Genomic DNA, 22,967 nt, shown 5'->3' on the forward strand with positions numbered 1-22,967 from the left:
AGCAAAACGTCACTGAAGTATCCGACCGACACTTCAGACCCGGTTCCACCATAAAAGCACATGACAATTGCAAGCTTGACAGGTCTCAGCTCAATTGAAAAGGGCTTAAGAATTTTAGAAAACAGACTCCAACGAAGAACGAGTTATAGCTACAAAGTAAGGAATAAAAAATTAGCTTGCTACGAAGAAATTCTGCGTGAAAAAAAGGCGCTGTGTCGTCAGACGAATTTTTTAGATTTTATGAAGCCATCGACATCGAAATAACTTTTTTACGTAACTCATTTATTTTTTAATACATAATTTGCATTAATATTAGTATTAGTAACGGCCGTATGGCGCAAGAAAGCCTATGGCTTATGCTGCACCAGCCAAAAAAAAAAAAAAAAAAAAAAAAAATCCGAACAAAACAATGATAAAAACAAAAATTAAATAAATAAATAAATAATAATAATTAATAAATAAATAAAAATAATAAAATGAAATAAAAATAAATAAAAAGGAAATTAATCCTATCATCCTATGTGCTTCCCTTACCCGAAAGTACTATCCAGACGACCTTTGAATTTCCCCAAACTGTCGGCCTCTACCACCCATGAAGGCAACTTATTCCAGTAATTTATAACTCGCTGGCTAAAATAAAACTTCCTGCAGTCCAATCTAAACATTTCCCCCCGTAACTTGAATTTATGTCCCCTAGTTCTAGCATCATTTATAATCTTGAAAATTTTATCCTCATTCATTTTACTGATGCCTCTCAGAGCCTTAAACACCTCAATCAAATCTCCTCTAAGGTGTCTAGTTTCCAAACTCTGCAACCCACATATTCGAAGTCTTTCTTCATAAGGACGCCCTTTTGCCGATCTCACCAGGCGAGTTACCCTTCTTTGCACCCTTTCAAGAAGCTCGATGTCTTTCTTTAGGTGCGGTCTCCATACTTGAACACAGTATTCCAAGTGTGGTCTAACATAAGCCTTATATAATGGGATTATCACGTCCCTATCTCTACTTGCAAAATTTCGATAGATCATCGATAGGACACCATGGGCCTTCCTTGCAACCTGTTTACAATGCTCAAAGAATTTCATGTCTGACCGTATCGTAACACCCAAGTCCCTTTCCTCCAGTACTGGGTTTAGTTGAACTCCACCAAGTGGATAAGTTATTTTGGGATTACTGTTTCCCAGATGTAATACCTTACACTTTGTTTGATTTAAAGCACAGCTGCCATTTTTCTGACCATTCTTGAAGTCTATCTAGGTCTCTCTGAAGAAGCTCAGCTTGACAGTGATCTGTATAAATATGTATCTGTATAGATATGTATAAATAACTGCAATTTTATTAAATATTTTTCTTTTAAACTAGTGTTTTGTTAGTCCTTGGTCCCAATTAAACAAAATTTATATGCAAAGTTGTACCCCGACCTACGCGAATTCGACTTAAGCAATTTTCGTCGGACCCACCTATCGCAAAACTTCGGGGTATTACTGTATATTACTTTTCAGAAAAAAAAAAACAAAAAAAAAAACATATAGCCTATGTGATTGATGACAAATTGTTCAAAAAGAACGAAATAAAAAAAAAAAAAAACACCATGAAAACCATCTACTGGGAGTCCAGTTAGATGAGAACGGACATATCATATGATTGACAGGAAGGTCAAATGGTACAGTTGAGGTGAGAAGCGAACGTCACTCAGTAGGCGTTACTAAAAACCGACTATGGTAGCATTCTATGTGTTGCCGCTGCAGCACGCTAAAGGCTCACCACAGCGAATTTCGTTTTCCCCTGAGCCAACATCAATTTACAAATCTATCCTATTTATTGTAAAGTTTAGGACCACTTTTAAGAAAACCCATTTGGTTTTATAACTGTAAGATTTGGTTTTTTTTTTGATTTGGTAGTTGTTGGCGCATCAGCTTCTGTGGCCATATTGCACCTCCCAAGGTTTTTGCAGTACTTTGATCCAAGCCCGAGGCGGGAATCGAACCCGCGACCTTTGGGTTGCCGGGCAGGTACTTTACCCACTCAGCTAGCCCGGTCGGCTTTATAACTGTAAGAAAAATGAAACAAAGACCTTCCTACGGGCATCAATGGCCACAAGTATTCACTAAAAGGATGATTAATTCCAGATGCTAATGCGCAATTTTGGATGCAAGGAGGCTGTATTATATTTGAACGGCTGTTTAGCAGTAAATGCACGAAAATCTGTAAGAATGCTTTTGCTAATTTTTTTTTTCAAAATTTGTTATAGAGAGACTTCGCTATATGGGGTTAATTTTACCTATAATTTCGTTTCAAGGTGCAATGTTTTGTGAAAAAATATGTTAAATAGAAGTTCGTAATAGAGAAGTTCCACTGCAGTTAAAAAAACCCACACAATAGATATTATTCACTCCCATTTAAATTTTTTTTCCAATATTTGGCATGCTGTAAAGCATGCAAAATTTGAATGTCACCAACTCCCTATCCTGAGTAAATATGAGTGATGATCAACAAAAAATATTTATCATCACCTAGAAATGAGTTAGAGATGATTTGAAACCTTTTGGCAATATTACATTCTTCCCCATAACTACATATTTCCCCCCCCACTGAATTAGCCCCTTCAGGCCTCGAATAGAATTGTCTTTTGGGCTGAAAAATCACACTTCCACTTCATTAATTACCTCCTCAGTCTAAGGCAGGGTTCTCAAAGGGGGCAAAAAAAAAAAAACCCACAGGTATTACAATAGTTTGTGGCCCTCCAAAATTCAACCCTACACGACCTGAGACAACTGATTTTTAATATATATACATATTTTAGATCAGGAGTGAGTGAGAAATTGACAAAAGGAAGATAGTGGGCATGATTTAATTCAACCACCTTTGTATAGGTGGTTTGCATCCCACTGTTCTTCGCGAAGAACAGTGTGGTGCCTTCAGAGGAATTAAAGTGAGGGCTCATGAAGCATTCCACTGTAGCTCCACGCTTGAGTAACATACAATAAAACATCCTTAATGGCATGTCTCTGTTCCCACAGGTGGTAGCAGTTGTCAGTGATTCTGCTGTCAGAGAAATAGGAAATACAGTGGATACCACTTATTGTGATCACTTTGGGACACAGCTAAAGCGATAACAATAACTAACGGAACAAGAATGCAGCTGTTCAGTGTTGTTTATTGATGCATAGTGGAAATATGTATATTAAAAAGGTGGAAATGGACAGAAAGAAAATAAGAATGTCAAGCAATATAAAATACTTTAATCTGAATGTCCACGATTTCTTTGAGAGTCATCAATAAAAATGAAACTGTCATGTTTCTGGAAATCTCTACAAACCATTAAAAACAAAGAAAATATTAAAACCAATAATTAGAAAAGGGTAAATGCTGTACTGTAAAACAGCCAGATTGGTAGAAGAGATATTGTAATTTCTTTCATGGAATAATTATACTGAATCATATGGGCTCTATGAAGTAAAATCAGTAACTAGCCACATAAGGTGTCAGAGTTCAAGAACAGATTAGGATGTTACATAATCAATTCCACTGCACATGCATTAACCCTCATAAGGCAAAAAAGCAATGCAATAACAAACTGAAGCCAGAATAAATCATCTTCTAAGATCCCAAAGGTGATATTGTTGTACAATGATAGATAGTACCAATGATATTAAGAGGAGGTCTAGGGAGGTTTTTTTTTTTTTTTTTTTTTTTTTTTTAACAAGTACAAGGCAATACTGAGAAAAAGGTGCAAGTTAGGAATAGAATTTAGTGTCTGCAATTCAGGCCAGACACAAAAGGAGGCAGTATATTGTGAGAGTCTCGTCAATCAATTTGTTGTTGCTAAAGCAGTTATGTCAGTAAGTAATGTTAAGCACCACGCAGTTTTTACCGAAGCTTATTCGTTTATACAAAAAACCCACAAGATATTGGTCAAAATGGCTATGCAGTCCTCCCCCCCCCATACACAAGAGGAAAGTATCACAGCTGTATTCCCTGTCTTTTTTGCCATGCTGGCAAAAAAAAAAAGACTGGGAATACAGCCTCTGTGCCCTTTAATTTAAATACATTCAAATTTGATTAACAAGCATCAGGGGACTGACAATTTCCTTGTTATAACAGTTACTCACTATATCAAACTTGGTTATAACAAGCATCAAGGGACCAACAAATTTCCTTGTTATAACAGCTGCTCACTATATCAGTGACGAGTTAAATTTGCCTCCTATTTTTTTAAAATTCTCAATGATTTGATAAAAAGAAAGATTCAATAAAACAAAAAAAATTAGAGAAAAAAATACTATATACCCACATTATTTGTGTTAACATGCTTGTATTTGGTTTTTAAATTGATCCAGCCAACTGTTGTTACATACAAATTATGGTGCCCAAATTGTTTATTTTTCCACTTGAGTCTTCAAGATTGGACTGTCTGTTGAAAATCCAGCACTTCTTTGTGTAGGGAACCATTGAAGCAATGCTTCAGTGATCTGCATGAAGTCCTTACATGTCCCAAAATAAATTTATGGTTCAGTGATTACAAGATAACCTGCAAATAGGGCAATGTGGCAAGTGGAATGCCAATGAACTACTGCCCCATTCCCAAAAAGACAAGGTCACCAACCGGCCGCTAATCAGATGTGGGTGGTCATAAAAGCTAAGTCGCCACCTTCATTTTTTTCTGTTCCAAGAATTGAGGTTTTGACTATCTGAGCAATTAAGAACGTTTGCATAGTTACCAAATTGTGTACAGTATATCAGTGTGGTATGCTTGTTAGAACAGTGAGCAATTGTATGAGAATACGGGTAAATTAAAATCATTATGGCTTTTTGCCCGTGATCTCGTCATTTCCATGCTCATTCTAGCCAAGTTCAACTGTACCATACATACATATGCACATACTTCCCTGTCCTGTTAATCTATGGAAATAAACTTTAGATTTCAGGAAATTTGCAAAACCCTGCTTATGGCTATGGCTTTTTCTAAAAGGAATTGTTGGTTTCAAATTAGTAAATTAAATTTTATTGCCCCTTCTCACAAATTACTTAAATTCTTTCAAGATACTTTAAGATTTGGTCCAAATGATTCATGTCCACTGGAGCATTCAGTGTACAAAATGTGTTGGACACTTGCTTAACATTTCTTCACTGAAAATAAATGTGTAGCCAGCCAGAGTAACAAGGAATGAGATAAGTTTTGTAAACATAATTAAAATGATTTTCCATTAAACAAAACAATGCCAAAAATTACACAATAATAATAGCAATAAAAATATAATAGAAGACAAAAGATTAAAACACTTTCAATTTGTGATGGACGGTTAAACATTTCAGTCATGAGTTCGCTGAACATGCGTGGGTTCAGGGCAGTGAGGCTTCTGCTACAGCTGGGGAGTGAATTTTTAAAATTGTAAAAATGATTCCTCTATAATAAAATGCCTTTAAATATTAAGTATTCCATATTTTGACCAAATCGCCTAATGCCAGAAACTGTCCCCAAATATAAACACACAAAATTTGTAACGCCACCCACCAATCTTAGTTAATTATTGCAGTAACTAACTGCAATAATTAACTTTATATTTATTTATTACTTAATCCAATTTCATCCATTTCTATATCTGAATCCCAGAGAATTTTCAGCTTTAGCCCTTTACTAGGCACACTGGTGGCATATGTCCACCAAAGTGATATCAATGTAACTTTTTGTATCCCCTCATTACTGACTTAACTTTCAATCCGTATCATTAATTAAGTTGTTGTTAAGCTCAACAAAGCCAATTCTTGCATATAATTATGCAAGCACGGCAAAGCAAGAATTTAAAATTAGTGGCAATTGTAGATCCAATTAAAGATTGCCGCTATTGTAATCTTTGATCAGAAGCAAGCAAACGGAAATGCTTGCTGGTATTGAATGTTGCCACCTGCTTGCAGTAAGGCACCAATCAACACATGGTACAGTTTTTCAACATTTGTTTCTTTCAAGTTTCAGTGAAAGTGAAGACAATGCCCAATCCAGGCCATTAAAAAACATGCTATGAAGCATGTTAGAGGGAGTTTATTATAATAAAAAATAAATAAATAAAAAATAAACATGTTTTTAACATAAAAATGGATATCATCACATCATAAAAGTGAATAATTCTCAATTATTTCGAGCTTTTATCCATCATAACAACAGTAGGAAACAGTTCCACCTTGTATCTGCTAATGTTATACTTTTCATGCGCATGGCAAAGGGTTAAACCACCAAAATCGTACAAGAGGTGTGATCTCCATTTTTGAATTTTAAAGATATTCTTGTTTTATTACCTATTAAAACTGTCTATAATTAGTTGGAAACACAAATGAAAGATGGCAGCACATGCTGGATGATTTCAAAGCAATTCATGTTTAATGGATGCTTTATTTGACCCACATGCGAAACAACCCTGGAAAACAATTTTGCATGCACTTTTCAAAGGTTAAGTTAATATGAAGGTTTTTTTACAAATCAAAATAATATTTCAAGTGAACACAAAAATAGCTTACCAAATCTCCAAGGTCACCACTATTACCGCTATTCAGACCTCCCATTTGTCTCATCATCTATGTATAAAGAAAGCAAAAAATTGAATTTTGTAATTTTGATGTAAAGAACAAGAACTGCACAGCACATAAACCTCTTGACTGGAAATACTCTAATTGAGATACTGCCAAAACCGGAGTATTTTCAAATTCAAAATTTTTTTAAATACTAAATATACACGGCTGTTTCCTTTATTGTATCGTAGCTGATCATTAGAGTGGAAAAACTGCCAATCTAACCAAAAGACTAGTAAGCAGACAATGCTTTTGTTCCTTGTGGAGGGGAGGAGATTTAAAAACCACTTTTATTATCAGTTTTTATATATTTTTAAAAACAAAATACAACAAGTTAGATAACAGCATAGTGCATTACGTTTCAGATGTTTGGTTTTTTTCTTAAATTAATTGAATTTTTTTTTATTTTTCTGAGATTAATAGAAAAGTAAATAAATTAATCTTCTTATCAATTAATTACTAAGATAATATTATAGAACATGTAAAACTCTAAAATTTATTTTCTCTAAACTTAACCATTCAATTTAATTACAACTTCACAATATTTATTATTTATACTCTATACAGCAGAACCCTGTTAATCCGGGCTTGACAGGACCACACCTGGTCCGGACTAACCGGAAGCTATCTTTAACATACCAGTTTTTATATTAAATTAATAAAACAATATTTTAAAGTAAAAATTATAAAAAGTAAAAGAATATGGTAAGTAAACAAAATACTGTACAAAGTACTAAAGTTTTAATATAGAGCATTATATTACACAAAATTAAACACAAAACTATTTTTGAGCTTACTTGACAGTCCTCAATATTTTTTTGCTTTATTTTGAAACATGCTTTCAGGGCGCACAATCTTGCAACTGCTTCAAGGTCAGAAGCTCACCAGCCAATGTGTCATCCCGTCTCTCAAAATAAATCAGTAGCTTCACCAACATTCTGGCTGCTTCAGTGTGACTCGTGCCAGTTTCCTCTCAGACTTCATCACCGGAGTTGCCATCTTCATTAGATTGCAATGATGATGATGAGCATGCTTGCATGATGTCTTCTTCAGTGAGGATATGTCCCAGATCACTATCACACATTATCCATGGGGGCAATGTCTTCATTTGTTACTTCTGAACAACACCCTAGGTGTTGAAATAACTGAACAAAATCATTATCATCCTTATCATCAGGATCCGAAGAAATATCCATTTCCTCCTCAGATCTTTCTATTGGAACACCAGGCCAAAGTTTTTTCCAGTTTGATAAGGGTAGTCTTGTCAGTTTCGTCCCAAGCTGCAGCAGAAAAATAAACGACTGTTGGTGTAATTAGCTGGGAGGGCATTTAAGTTCACATTTTTAAGATCATAGGGCTTAGCAGATTTTTCTATGACTAACAGTAGTAAATTCCCAGAGGCGTTACTGCACAAAAGCAATGTCACTCTTTCCCTACTCGATTTATGTCCTTTAACTGAAGAGTCAAGTTTTGAGGCAGGTGTTTTTTTGGGTAACATTTTGAAAAATAAACCAATCTCATCAGCATTAAAAATCTGGGATGGAACTAAACTTTCTTCACTAATAAACTTGAGAAACTGTACTTTAAATTCTTTGCTTGCAATGCAATCACCAGAAAGACTTTCACCTGTAATTCCGAGCTGTCAGATTCCACAACACTCCTTCCGCCTTGATAACCACCCCAAACTCGCAGAAAAAGATGGGTCACCTCCTAACTTTTCATTAAGGCTAAGATCCCGTGATTGAAGGATTGGGCCTGAAAGAGGAATCCCCTATTCTCATTCTTGACAAAACCAAATGTATAAGGCCTCATCCAAATTTTAATTTTTTGCCTGTTAATGGTAGCTCTATTTCCTAAACCATCTTTGGCCACCATTTTTGTACAAAAGTTTGATTGCTTTCCTTGTCTTTTTCCAATCGGAAACAGTTTGTTTTGCCATCCCTATATCAAGAGCAATCTTCTTTAAACCTTCCCCCCTTATCAATATGAAAAATCACGTTCAGTTTTTGTTCGATTGACACGGTAACACTTTCTTTTTGTTACCAACTTCTGTTAACTCAAAACCACAAAAAAATAAAATAAATAAATAAATAAAAAACACGCTAAAGAGTGGACAATGCTAGCTGCAGCTGTCAACAGAATAGGCCAGCACTCGAGATTACCCTACGATTGTCTCAGACCATACCACGTGTTCCGATTGGATTTCTGGAGGTCACAACCAAAAAAACAATTAGCAGTCCCTTCTTTATGAGGCTTTTCTGTTAGTGCAATCTATTATAAATAGATAGTAAACATGATCTTATTGAATTTGTGATAATACCGACAGCTGGAATTCTGTGGGTTTTTATGTTATTTCCAAAAACGTAACTGAAAAATGTTTCCCCTTCCATGAAATCTTAATCATATCAAAAACAAATTTTCAGAATGTTCTCTTCATTCCTCTTTTTTTTTTTTTTTTTTTAAAGTTTCGTAACTTGTTACTCCGTCCTCACTTGTGCATAGTGTTAGTTGCAATTTGTGCACATGGTCTTTGTTATTGGTTGCTTATCTTTTTTACTGTTTTAAATTTTCAACCCCCTCCCAAATATCAGTGAAAAGAATTTTTTTTCCGATGGTTAGAACCACGCCCCCCCCAACTGAAAATCCAGATCGAGGTCTGGATTAACGGGGCTCTGTATACTTTAAATCTCCCTCTCACCATAAGCAACACTATGTTCATGAGACTTGCATAACAAAATGCATGAAGCATGCACAGACTGTCCAAAGCTAGCAATATTGCATTAAAACCATGTTTAATCTATGAATTCCCCTTTTCCATACAAACTTTATGAAAAAAAAAAAAATAAATAAAATAAATAAATAAAATAAAAAAATAAATAAATACAAACCTACAAATCTACCTAGCTACTATTTCCTACACCACAGCTGCATCTAATTTATTGGAATTCAGTACTGGATAGGTTAGTGCCTTTGCACCATGTTTGCAGCGAACTGCCGAAGTAATTAAATTGGCATCATTTTAGAATTAAGGCATCATTATATCTCAATATCTCATATTGTGAATACCTTCACAATGAGCTGCCATGGTATTGCATTACCTCAAATAAGTAAAGCTTCACCAATGCAGAAGACCAATGTTATTTATTCTTGGCGGATACCACCACCAAGACAGCACCGTTTCAAGGATTGTTGGCCTCTCCTTGGTGGGTACCTCAGTGTTGCAATAGTGACAATCCCGTTATGAAGTATAACTCCACAATATGAGAGATGCCCGATGGTATGCAATCACTTTAGTCTATGCAATAGCATAGACTAAGGTGATTTTCTGCATAAAGCACGAGACTATGTGTGGATTCACTAGTGGGCAGGTTAGTGCCTTTTCACCATGTTTTTGTTTGTAGTGAACTGTTGAAGTAGTTCTTCGGCAGTTAAACTAAAACAAGGTCAATTACTAACAATCAATAAATGATGGCAATTTAACTACTTCAGCAGTTCACTACGTACAAAACATGGTGCAAAGGCACTAATCTGTCCATCAGTGAATCTTATAGTCTCATGTTTTATGTAAAAAATCAAATTAGAATTTAGCACACAAAAGTTATGGGGTGCAAGGATACACTTCCAATCCTCAATAAATAATTTTATTTATTTATTTATTGTTACCCATTTAAATATACAGCCAAACTTGGTTATAACGAGATCACGGCTGTAAAGAGCAAAAAGTCAATGATTTTAATTTATGCGTATTCCCATAAAACCAACTGTTATAATGGGTGTACCACATGGATATACTGAACAAATTTTGGTAACTATGTAAACATTCTTCATTGCTTGGGGTCGAAAAAACCGAATTGTTGGAATATACAAAAACGAAAAGAACAACTTTATGACCATCCACTTCGCACTGGGATTAGCAGCCAGTTTATGACGTTATCCTTTTGGGGACGGGCTATACAATAGTGCGTTAGTATTCTGCTTGTCACATTATCCTATTTACAGATTGTCTTGTATTCTCTAACCATAAATTTTTTTCAGGACCTAAGAATTTTGGAAACAGGACTTAAGAGCTTTATGCAGATCACTATCATTTTAAAGTAAAATCAGTTAGAAACGAACCCTTCCTTCGGAAACATGTCTAGTAACAAAAGAAAGTGTCTATTTGTGAAAAAGTCAACATTATTTTTGCACCAGTTAGAACGTGGTGCAAAAAGTTTTTTGTCCTCTTCAATTGTATCAACATTGTGGAAGAATAAAGATGTTTACATACATCTTTATCAGATCTGGAAAAGAACATAAAAAAAAAAAGATAGTAAGTGCAAGGTTACAAACATTGATGAAGCATTGCTTCAATGGTTCACCACACAAAGAAGTGCTGGATTTTCAATAGAAGGTCCAATCTTGAAGGCTCAAGTGGAAAAATTTGCTAAACAATTAGGATGCGATGATTGTGTGTAACAATGGCTGGCTGGATCAATTTAAAAAGTGACATAACATTGTTTATACAAAAATTAGTGGAATATCTCAATCTGCAGATCCAATAATGGTAAAGGAATGGATTGACCATGTTTGGGCAGAAATCAGGAAAGATTTCAATGATGAAGACATCTTCAATGCCAATGAAACAGGATTTTTTTTATGATTTGACATCTGACAATAACATTTAAATTCAAAGGGAAAAAATGTGTTGGTGGAAAAAAAAAAAAAAAATCAAAGCTTCGCTCGTAGTGCAAATATGACAGGAACCGATATAAAAAAAAAATCTGTTTACAATCAGAAAATCGTTTAAACCTCTTTCAAAAATGTAAGGAAACCTCTTAATTACACTGCAAATAAGAAAGCTTAGATGACTTTGGATATTTTTCGGCAATAAGTAAATGATTGGAATAAGGAGCTCTTCAAAAAAAAAAAAAAAATTTTTTTTTGTTAGTTGATAACTATCCTACACATCCCCAGATTCAAAATTTGTCCAAACATTAAGCTAGTGTTTCTGCCTCCCAATTTCACATAAATTTTACAACCAGTGGATATAGGTGTAATTAACAGTTTGAAAGGATTTTATAAAAGATTCTAGCTCTACATCTGATCAGCCATAGAGAAACTTACCAAGTCTATTTCAATACTGGATGCTATAAATTTATTGAATGATGTGATGAACAACATTACTTCAACAACCATGTCGAATTGTTTCAAGAAATTGAAATTAAATTCAAATGAAATCTCAAATGTAGATGAAGATGGAAACGAAGAAAACTTACCATTATCCAAATGGTTGCTACATAACAATGTTGTAGGTTTTAATACAGATAACATCGTTGAATTTGTATGAGTCGATGATGTCTTATTAACTAGTGGTCTTCCTACAGAGAGTGACATTATAGGTGCTGTGCTCAACAAAGAAGATATCAACGATTATTGTGATGACAATTGAAAGTGAATTAAAATCAGTGCTGACAATCTCACAAGCTCAAGGTGCAATGGACACAGTCAATTTTTTTGAAGGAACCGAGGCAAGTAATGACACTTTTAACACAAAGACTAATTGAAATCTTGTTTATTATCAAATAGTATTGTTTTTAATTACAGAGAAATAAATTGTTTAATATTAAGTGTATTGTAGTTTATACAAGCATATTAATACAAATAATGTAGGTATATAGTTATATTTTTTCTCTCTAATATTTTTGTTTTTTGAATCTATCTTTTTATCAAGTTATTGAGAATTTAAAAAAAATAGGAGGTAGATTGAACTCATCACGAGGAAATTGTCAGTCCCCCGATGCTTGTTATAACCAAGTTAGACTGTACTAACAAAAAATAAACTAGAGCTAGTTCTGAAGGTTAAAACAGCTGAATTTTTCATGTGGGATTAAAATAGCAGATATACACACTGCAGGAACCAAGAAAATGTTTCTGTTATCCAACAGAAACATATTTCCAGGTTGCATTTAACAGGTTGATTAAGTTTTTCTGTGTCTGTTGTAGTGCAGTCACTGTGGGCTCTTTTATTGAATAAAATATTATTTTAGGATTTCTATGGCTACTCTAGTAGTACTAAATTCACTACTAGAGTAACCATATTAGGCAGTTGTTTCTGTAAAACAAGTTTCTCAATTTAGTGTCTCCTTTAACCTCAAGATAAGGAAAGAGTATTTCTAATAACTGGAGGGAACTGTCAAGTCTGGTTTAGCTTGAATTTCCTATGATTCACACTCAAGTCAAGGAGCTTTAGTGTCCCTTTGAACGGTCTATATTTATTAATTCTGTATAGTGCTTTAGTTCTGCTCTCAAAGACATTTTGCAAAAGAATATTTTTGACATTAACTATTCACAAAACTGATTTAAGTAAACAGATTCATTGTATACAAGTATAAATTTCTAAAAGAAGCTGTTTCAGGAATGAAATAAGGCTTTCACATTAAATTCCTCGCATTTGGTGTTTTTAATCTTCCACTTGGAAATTAGTTTTAAATGGCAACTGAGATGATTGGGTAGTGGAAGTTGCCAGGTGGGTTTCTATCACTGTTTAATGTAAGTTGGAAAACAATTTGACATATTTGGAATATGTTTTCTGACCTGTTTGAGTAATCTGTTGGCAGTTACAATGTGTAATTTTCAATTTCTGCCATGCAATATACCTCTATTTCTTATAATAGAGATATTTTATCCAAGGCTAACCCTATAGCATGCAACACTGCAGCATACATGCTGCACTATCTGAATCCAAACAGATATCAAAGTATATGTAAAGATTGTCAGTTCCACAGAAAATTGTCTTCAAGCCACCTTGACAAACTGAGGAGTCAGCATTTGGCTTGGTATGCTGAATAGAGTCGCACATGGGAAGTTTCACATGATTGTATATGAGCAATGACTCAAAAATAGATGTTCATGTGGGGTGGCTGGGCAGGGTTTCAGTTTATAAGCATACTGTAGAGAACTTTTCTGTTAAAAAATGCTCCACTAGTAATATATGAATTGCCTTATGGTGAATGGAATCTAGCCATTGGTGCCTGCCAGTTGCATATTCCAAAGACCCATAATTTAGTTCAGATTGCACAAGTGCATGAAACAGGCACAATAAGGTGCATCAGTAAACAACCCCAACAAGCGGTGGACAGAGAACCGAGATATTTGAGCCCCTCACATACTTTGTGCTTAGTTGATGGATGTGTGTAGTCAACTATTCATCACACAAGAGCCACAAAAGTTGTCTTAGGCACCACTGGAAGCCTCAATTCAGGATCAGGATGAGGTTTTGCTTGAAACAAAAATGTACTCAAACTGCTTTCTATGGTAAGAACCCAAAACCATTAGTCATTACCCAGGAGGCTGTTGTTGTTGATTGATTGATTTTTTAGGAGCATTAGCAACGACCATATTGCTGGCGATGCTTTCTTAAGCATCACTAGCACAAGCTTGAGTTTAAACCTTTAATACAATGATTACCAAAAATAATACCCAATTTGAAGGTTGTTGTTATTTGGTTTTTAGGAGCATTAGCAACTAAGGCCATATTGCTCCGGGGATATGCGGTGGTCATTCCCTGACCTTTCCACGTCCTCCGTATTTGGAGGTCACGGGCTCGAACCCCGGTCTAATCTAGAAGTGTGTGCTAAGCTCCTGCTCACCTGGCTACGGAGGCGCCCCAATTTGAAGGAAAAATTAACTTCATTAAGAAACAATATTTAACCAATCTAGATTAATAAAATTAATGAAAATAAGTAATTTTAGGCACTTATTCAAGTGCACGAAACTATACCTCTTCAAGATCTGAATTTCCAGTAAAATCATCATCTGAATCATCTTCATCTTTCCACTTATTGAAATCTACTTTCAACCAATGATGCTGTAATTAATAAAAATTAGAATTAGTATAATAAGACGATGAATGCGAGACCATACTATTAAGTTAACCTGACACTTAAAATCTCATATCTTAATCACCTATTTACAAAAGCAATGTCTGATCACAGCAGAGCCAAATTATATCTTATACAATCACCTGCAGGCTGCACAATTAACCTCCCCCTACGTACAAATGTAATATACATACCAAAGCTGATGAAAAGTATCAATAATGAATTCTTAAAAATTTAAGACATGGATAGGAGGTTAGTCCCACTTCAAAGTAGGCTCTTTAAGCACCTCTCAAATACCTGATTAACAAAAGTTGCTCCACTGCAAATTGTTTCTGTACATTTAAATTTTTTGTTCAAGATTTTTTAAAGTTTAGACAATATATATATATAAAATCAGCAGCCATATTTCACTTGGAAACCCAGTTGCAAGGTGCTGTATTCCCAAATCTTCAGTTAATATGTAACAAAAATTCTTGCGGAATCAGCCATACAAAGTCAACAAATCCAAAACTGAACCATGTGATAGTGATATAGAGGACATTACTGCAAAAAAAAAAAAAAAAAAAAAGAGGCCACCCCCCCTCATATTTTTTCATTATTTATTATTATTACTCTTTTTTTAAATGAAAACCACAAATCTCATAGCTATCAGAACTTACAGTACTCAATACCATGCATGGGATGAAGGTTCAAAAGATGAAAGATACTTGCTGAACGAGACTTGAAAGGTTTCAGAAACTGTGAGAAGGTTGTTCTAGAAAATGGAAGTTAAAGAAATAAATTAGAAAAAAGAAAAATTAGTTCTGTGAGTTTGAACTGGTTGAAAGAAGGAATTATATAACCAATTCAGAAGAACAGTGGCCATGGAAGTTATAGAAAAGGCATGCAGCAGAAACAGAGTGGACAGACTTTGTAAAGAGATGGGTCATTAATTAACCTAACTGCCCCACATAGGTAAACAATATTCCAGGTTAGGGCAGATTTTAGATTTCAGTGGCTGTTTAGAAGAAACTTAAAGCTGAAAGTGAAAATCCAGTTTTTTAGGAAGGTGGAATGCGATGTTCTACCATCAGCAAAACTATGGACAGGATTTACAATCAACGGAAGGTCATTAGTATACAAGAGAAAAAGAGTTTGAGAAAAAACTGAATAAGTCTACTCAATGATCATATTGAGGCAAATGGACCATAATCTGCCATGCTGGTCCAGTGCAGTTTGGTAGATCGACCGTACTTAGCAGTCAGGGGCTTGAACTCTTAGTCTACTCAAAGAGCATGTGCTACTGCACTCCTGCTCATAACCACTTGGCTATGGAGGCCTTTTTTTTTGTAACACCAGAATCAGTGGAGAAGTTAGAAGACAGACAGCCATCTACCATCACCCATGGTGAGCAGTCAGAGAGAAAACTAGACACCCAATTACAGTAAACAGTTCCAATAAGATGGAAGCTAATTCAGAACACATTTATGCCAAACAAACAAATGCATTTGAAGTATCAAGAGGAACTGCTTGATTTTCCCCAAATAAGCTAGTATATCACCAGTGGAACAATACTGATAGAATCTATATAGTTTAGGAGTTGGCATTAACAGATTTTCTCCTTTCTTCACTGGGACAATAATTGGATGGGAAGGATTTGTCACCTTTTTAGAAACTGGCTGGATATAAGCAAATTTCCAAGCAGAATGAAAAATGCCGTGGAATAAGAAAGTATAAAGGTGACACAGAACAGGAGCAAACTCAGGAGCACAGGTTTTGATAACAAGTGGAGAAGTACCATCATGACATGGCACTTTTTGCATCAAGACTGTTCAAAGTTCTTCTGACATCCTTATGACAGTAGACAACACGAGGCACTGAATGGAGTGTACTGGGAATGGTAGGAGTGGTTTATCATGATCACAGATAAAATAGAAGAATGATGCTAGCAGGAAGGATTTATCTTTAGCTGAGGTGGCAATAGTTCAGATTTTAACAAAGGTGGGAATAGATGGGTAAAAGTTGCAGCCAATAGCTTTTGCAAGAGACCAAACTCAATTACCGTTTGGATAAGAAGTAAGTTTTCTACTCTTAGTCTGTTCAAAATCTAGTTTGGACTGATTAATAACTGCTTTACAATTGTTGCAGGCTTTGGTGTAGGCAGAAAATGAAACTGAAGAATTAGAAACAAGCCAATTACGACATGCAACATTCTTCTCTTAAACAGCCTAAACACATTTATTGGAAAACAAAGGTTTAGGTAAAGGACTAGATTTTAAAGTGGGGGTGTGGGATAAAGGATTCCATTCCTGCAAGAATAATTTCACTGACACGATTTGAGCAAACGTTGACATCAGAAGTCTTGAAACAGTAATCCGACCAAGGAAAAGAAATCTTGGAGGTCATCCCATTTTGCATTCTTGTAATGCCAAACAACATGAGGTAGGGAATAGCCATGACATAAAGGCTCCATTGGAGAAGAGACAATCACCAAGTTGTGATCTGAAGTGCCTAAAGGACCTCTCACTCTGACTGTGTACTTAGGATTGTTTGTGAGAAAAAGATCAAGCGTGTTGGCTGTATGATTAGGATTGTCCGGTATTCTTGTAGGTAAATGAACAATCTGTGCAAGGTCATTAGTAATTGCAAAAGCTTCAGCATCTCAACCGGCTGGGTCGGTGTGACTAGAAAACAGAAGCCAGCTTGAGTTGCGAACATTAAAATAACCAAGGAAAATTACCTCACTGTTAGGAAAGTTGGACTGGAGAAAGTCAAAGAGCTCCAATTGATTAGTGGAGTTGGGAGAACGGTAGAGACAACAGATGAATGTTACAGAATGAGATAGAGAGATTTTAAGCTGGAGAAGATCAAAGAGAGGAGATTCCAAATTGCCACGCCTCTGACAGGGAATATCAGAACAGACGTGCACAAGTACCACCTTTGAGGCAAAAGTAATCACACAGCGAATAATTTGGGCATCTGAGATGAGCAGTAGTTGAATCAACCGATAACAGATTCTGTCAGAAAAAGTACATGGGGTTTGGCAGACTGCAAGTGGAAATGGACATCATTAAGATTAGAACCGAGACCATGTATATGTGTGAAATGAATTAGGAAGTGCTTGGGAGGTTTAGATCTTTTCGCAGATAAGCTTGCTCTATTAGTTTGACAATTCATGGTGTATTCAATCGTAAGAAAAAGTGGGTGGGACATGCTGTATGAAGTAATGAAATTTTTGGATATGGCGTACACACGGTAAGAATATACCCAGATCCCTGACACAATGTGGCCTCGATGCTCCCCGCATACACACAACTCTGACTCCCACCAGTCACTATCCGGCAGAGTAGAGGTTTTAAACTGTACCCCCGAAATGTAAGTAATATTGGATCTTGCCATGATGTTCATCATAACCTCAAAAGTCATCAATCATACTGCATGATGGAAGAGATAGGGAAGGGTTGACGGGAACTTAGCTCTAGAGACTAAACATGGGTTCCACCACTTCAAGCCTCCAATAAGCAAAGTGGTGGTATTGCACCAGTCAATGAGTCATCTACCACCTAGTACTGCCTGGTAACATAGAAGGCGGCATTCCTCCATGTGGTGTGGGCACCACACCTCGACCCCTGCTTACGTTGGTTAACACCTGGGTGTTCACCCACCATGTACTTGTGCATGGAGGTTATACCCAGGATTACTAACAGTCCCACCATCGTGAAGGTGCAAGCAGAGGATTTGGCTGACACAGACTGCCTGGACTTTGCCAAAATTGGGTCCACTTGATTTGAGTGTCACCCGAATATCAGTTCCATCAGCATTTTAGACTCCCAGGTAGCAAGTGCAGTTGTCTGGCATATCTGAGAGAATGTCTGTTACAATACACTTATATAATTATAAAAATTAAATTTCATAATACAAATTAGATATATACAGTATATAATAATTTTATTCTTTAATAAAATAGAGTACTAAGTAAACATCAATTATAGATCACTACAAAATTAAAAAGATACTGTACACCTTTTTATAATGAAATAAACATATAAATTTAAAAAAATAAATAAAATAATTTTAAGTAACTTAAACCCAAATTACGTGGCATCCCCAGAATCCTGTTGCGGCATCCTGGTTGAAAACCACTGGTGTAATCGATTATAAACTGGTAGCAAATTTGATCTTATTGCATTTGCTACATTATCAATATCTGGAATTCTGTAGGTTTTCACATTATTATGGCGAAATGGGTTCCCCCTTGCAAGAAATATTCAACGATATAAAAAACAATTGTTCAGAAACTCATTAACTCTGCATCTCACTTGTGCTTATCGTATTTGTTGCTACCCGTGCGTGCAGTGTTCTGTTATTAAATTGCTTATTTTCTCTGTTTTAAATTTTACAACAAAAAGTCGGTGAACAGAAATATCAATTAGTTAGTATGTACATATTAATTAAGCTATGTACGTAAGTGTAAATTTATTTTTATTTTGCTAACTGGAAATTATTTATTTTTTTTAATGAAAACCCCAAACACGAGAGGTATCAGATCCTATAGTACCGTGCTTGGCTGGAGGTTGAGAAGACGAGAGAAGATATTTGTTGACATTAGACTTGAACTTCTGCAGACTGTAGTTCTCAGGAAAGACATATGAAGGAAGGTTGTTCCAGAAAATGGCAGTTGAATGAATAAACAAGGAAGATGAAAAGTTGGTTCTGTGAGTTTGAAGTTGGACAGTAAATGGATGTTGTTTAGTGGTGACACATGTTCGGACTGTTTTGAAAGAGAGAGCTGGAATTATAGAAGCCAATTCAGAAGAACAGTGCCCTTGGAAGTATATGTAGAAAAGGCATGCAGCAGAAACAGTACGTCTATGAGATAGAGTGGAGAGACTGTTAGAGATGAGTCATTAATTAATCTAACCGGCCTCTTCTGAATGGAATCTAGAAGCCTGAGAGAGGTTTTGGGGGCACTGGCCCAGATGTGGGAACAGCTGTTTGGAAGAAAAGTAACAGCGAGAGCGAAAGAGAAAACCAAGTTTTTTAGATGCAGAGGAAGCAATATTTGTAATGTGCTTGTGCCAAGAGAGATTAGAAGTAAGGGTAATCCCCAAAAGAGATACATCAACTTGCCTAGAAATCGGAGTGTCACCAAAGATAAGCATAGGAGCAGAAGAATCCTTTTTGCGAGTTATTATTCCGATCTTCACGTATCACTTAACTTTGTTAATTGGTAAGCTAATAAAGTTAAATTTGTGCTTCATATCTTTAAAGTGGGGTACACTATTTTGTTGGGAGATCCTTGGGATTCTGTGCTATTGAATTTGTGCTTGTTCGAGATCATAAAAAATTGTGACTTTTAAAGAGAGCAGAAGGTACAAAAAATCTAGATGCTGCAGAAGAGTTTGTGCTTAGCAGCGATGAAGAGGAAGAAAATTAAATGAACATAAAATAAAGTTAAAATATTAAGTTATTATTACTATAAAAATTAAGTTTCTGATAGTGATATATATATATATATATATATATATATATATATATAAAAAGTGTATTTTGGAACGTAATCCCCCTTTTAGTATTGATTCTTAGTCCTGTATAACATGGTTTTGTATTACATGAGATTTTGTATAATGCAGGTTGATATAGTGACAATTTACAAATTGTTACTATATCAACCTGCATTTTGAGAGCTGCAGCATGGACAAGTGCTAGGAACACTTGAAGTGCAGGTTAGCTTTCTGTGCTCCAAGAATAGTTTTAAGATAAATAATCAATTCAAAAAGTATAAGCAATTATCTACAAACCTTTTTATCATCTTTTAGAAGTCTACTCCAATAAGGCCCCTGTTCTATTTTTTTAAGTACAAATTCTGTACCCCTATCTCTAACCACGTACTTGGAATCCTGCATATAAATTTTACCTTGAATTATTTCCATTAAAAACAGATATTATAAATAGAAATGAAAAATATTTTAAATTAAAGATAATATAACATGAAGCTAACATTAATTTTAATCCTAATATATGCTTGATAGATGATACTTTGTGTGTTGAAGATGAACATTTTCATCTTCAACACAGCCAATTTATTTCACTGCATTTAAGGCCAAACAATGAAATGCTTCAACACATTTCACTGTTTTGCCTAACAAATTAACTGCATCAAAGTTAAAAAATAAAAATAAAAGTGATATGCATCCTCTTTCATCCATGTACCCTCCTCCCCTTTGTATATGCAAAGACTCCACGTTATAAAGCATTCTCAAATCAAAATATTAACATATGCAGATGACATAATCCATACCAGACTCTGGAAAAACATTCTATTACACCAGTAGTTTACAAGATTTTGTTGGAACCTCAATAACCTTGAATATTTTTGTAAAAGTTTATGAAATTCTCTTACCAAATTCAACCCACCCATCTGAAATCCCTATAAAGTGAGCAGCATTTCCTTTATTGAAAAAATCCAGCATAATTTTTCTTATCTTAATTATAAATTAAAATTAGACTTTGCAGTTATTAACTATCAAGACACCTCAGACTAGCACTTTGTAAAAAATTAGATCTTTTCTGCATTTAAAAAAATAATTAATGCTCAATTAGACAATTTCCTATTGCAATCTATCAACTTTAACTGTACACAAAGAATAAATTAGAAGACAACTCTTCTGTACCCACTGCTGTCGTTAGCACTATTGTGATTGTAGTTTAGTATTCACGTTTAGTGCTGCTGGACTAAAGCAGCAAAGCCTATGAACCTAGAACAGTGGAGATACCTTGGCTAATAAGGGGGAAATTCCAATGATGGTTCTTCAGACAAAACATGAAAGCACATGTACCAGCTGTATCTGTATGAGACTATTAGCATGTTTTTATACTCCAATCTCGCATGATAATTAATCAATTCGGCTATGGAGAGATTGAGTGAGGCCAATGGGAAAAAAATTATTCCCAAAATGGCCAGTGCTTGTTAAGTGTTTTCAAAGTAATTGGATATGCTTAAATAGGAGTGCAAGAATATTTGCTAATGCTATCGAGGCAGTGTTAGGAGAGTCAGAAACTGCTCTTTGGTGGGATATTATGGATATATGAACTAATAACAGCAGCTACAACTAGGGATGAAACTGATTTTTTTCATTGCTTCTATTCTGACGCAGTAGTCTGAAAAGCAAGTGGATGCATTATATGGCCTGTAAGATTTATTAAAAATACAAAGAGCCACAAGTTTAATTGCTTGCACACCAATGCCAGGAGCACAGTTAATAAATCTGATGTTTGAAGTATTGGGTTACCTCAACAAATGATATCATTATAGGTATAACAGAAACATGCTATCAACTCTGATATTACAGACAGTGACTGTTTTGAAGTCCCAGAAGAGGTAAATTTATCAGGATTCATAGTGATTTTTATTTTAGTTCGGTGCCTAGGCTCACCACCCACCGAACTCAAATGAGATGCTCACAACCCAGCAAGCAAGAAAATGTTCTCGGGAGCAGAATGGCAAAGGCTACACAGATATCAATACCTGCATCACCGCCAGCCTGAACCCTGTCCCTCGGACCATGAGGGTAGGGGCGTGGAATCGACACAGTTTTGACTCTGGCAGATGATCCCAGTAGCCAATTGATCCTGGCTGGGCCTCCCAGGATTACCTGTCATGTCAAAGCAGAGACCAAAGTGATGTGTTTAAGCTGGGGCCCTAAACCACCAAGGTTTAGGGGCCCCTTCTGAATTTCCACTGGTTGCAGTGCATGGCAAACACATCAGGTTCCTTTGATGTTAGTCTGGAACCTAGGCTGTGGGCACTGGATCCCAGTGATGCTAATCAGGATGCCAAGCAGTGTTACTAGGTTCTCCCACCATGCACAGGTGCCTGCGTCGAAGGGATATTAACGGTGGGCAAGGTATACACTTGCAGTATGTGGTATGTGGCTACTATCAGTGGTATGATACACTTGCAAGTGACAGATTATTAGCCTTTTCTATTTGTTTATTTTTTGATATTTTACACTCATTCTAAAATAAGTAAAGTATAACTTCAACAGAAATCATTGTAGTGCTTTGACTGGGGTCTGTCTCTCTTATTTTTAGAATTTGATCTTAAAAATTACTATTGCTGTTTAGATTTTGCAACTTCTACATTTAAATTTTGCACAATCAATTGCTTTTCCCCCCTCTGCCCTCAAGTTCAGCTGTGGTCTTCTGAATTGAATATGAGCTGACGTTATTGTATGGAAAAAATAATGGAAGTATGTGATGTTTACTCTTCAGTATGCATGTTTAACTTGGTGAAACTGGCTACTTGTAGAAGGTAATTTGTGCTACAAGTTCACTCATTACATTTTTTAGACTAAACCAAGAAAGGAATAATTTACAAAAAAAAAAAAAAAAAAAAAAAAACGAAATTTCAAATTTAGAAAACTTAAAATCTAAATGTTAATTCAATACTTAGTCCAAATATAATGAGTATCCCAAATCTACAAGTGTGATAGGTTCCAACACCTTTAACTTGAAAGTGTCCTGTATACAGTGCCACATTTAATGCCAGGGATGCATTGCTGA

The 22,967-nt window shown here is 35.4% G+C and overlaps 1 protein-coding gene across 2 annotated transcripts in view; it reads right to left on the reverse strand.

The window, feature by feature from the left end:
- Positions 1-22,967, reverse strand: part of p23 (cytosolic prostaglandin E synthase) — a 129,310-nt gene that overhangs the window by 23,408 nt on the left and 82,935 nt on the right. For both annotated transcript variants that reach the window (XM_090373523.1, XM_090373515.1), the window contains exons 4-6: positions 20,204-20,302; positions 14,324-14,410; positions 6,514-6,570 (exon numbers count right to left, since the gene is read on the reverse strand). In XM_090373523.1, the coding sequence (XP_090229649.1) occupies positions 6,514-6,570; positions 14,324-14,410; positions 20,204-20,302 (243 nt within the window). The remainder of the gene's footprint in view (positions 1-6,513; positions 6,571-14,323; positions 14,411-20,203; positions 20,303-22,967) is intronic.

Source organism: Mastigoproctus giganteus, chromosome 1, assembly GCF_048544385.1.
Source record: "Mastigoproctus giganteus isolate SK-2022 chromosome 1, ASM4854438v1, whole genome shotgun sequence".
Taxonomy (NCBI): domain Eukaryota; kingdom Metazoa; phylum Arthropoda; class Arachnida; order Uropygi; family Thelyphonidae; genus Mastigoproctus; species Mastigoproctus giganteus.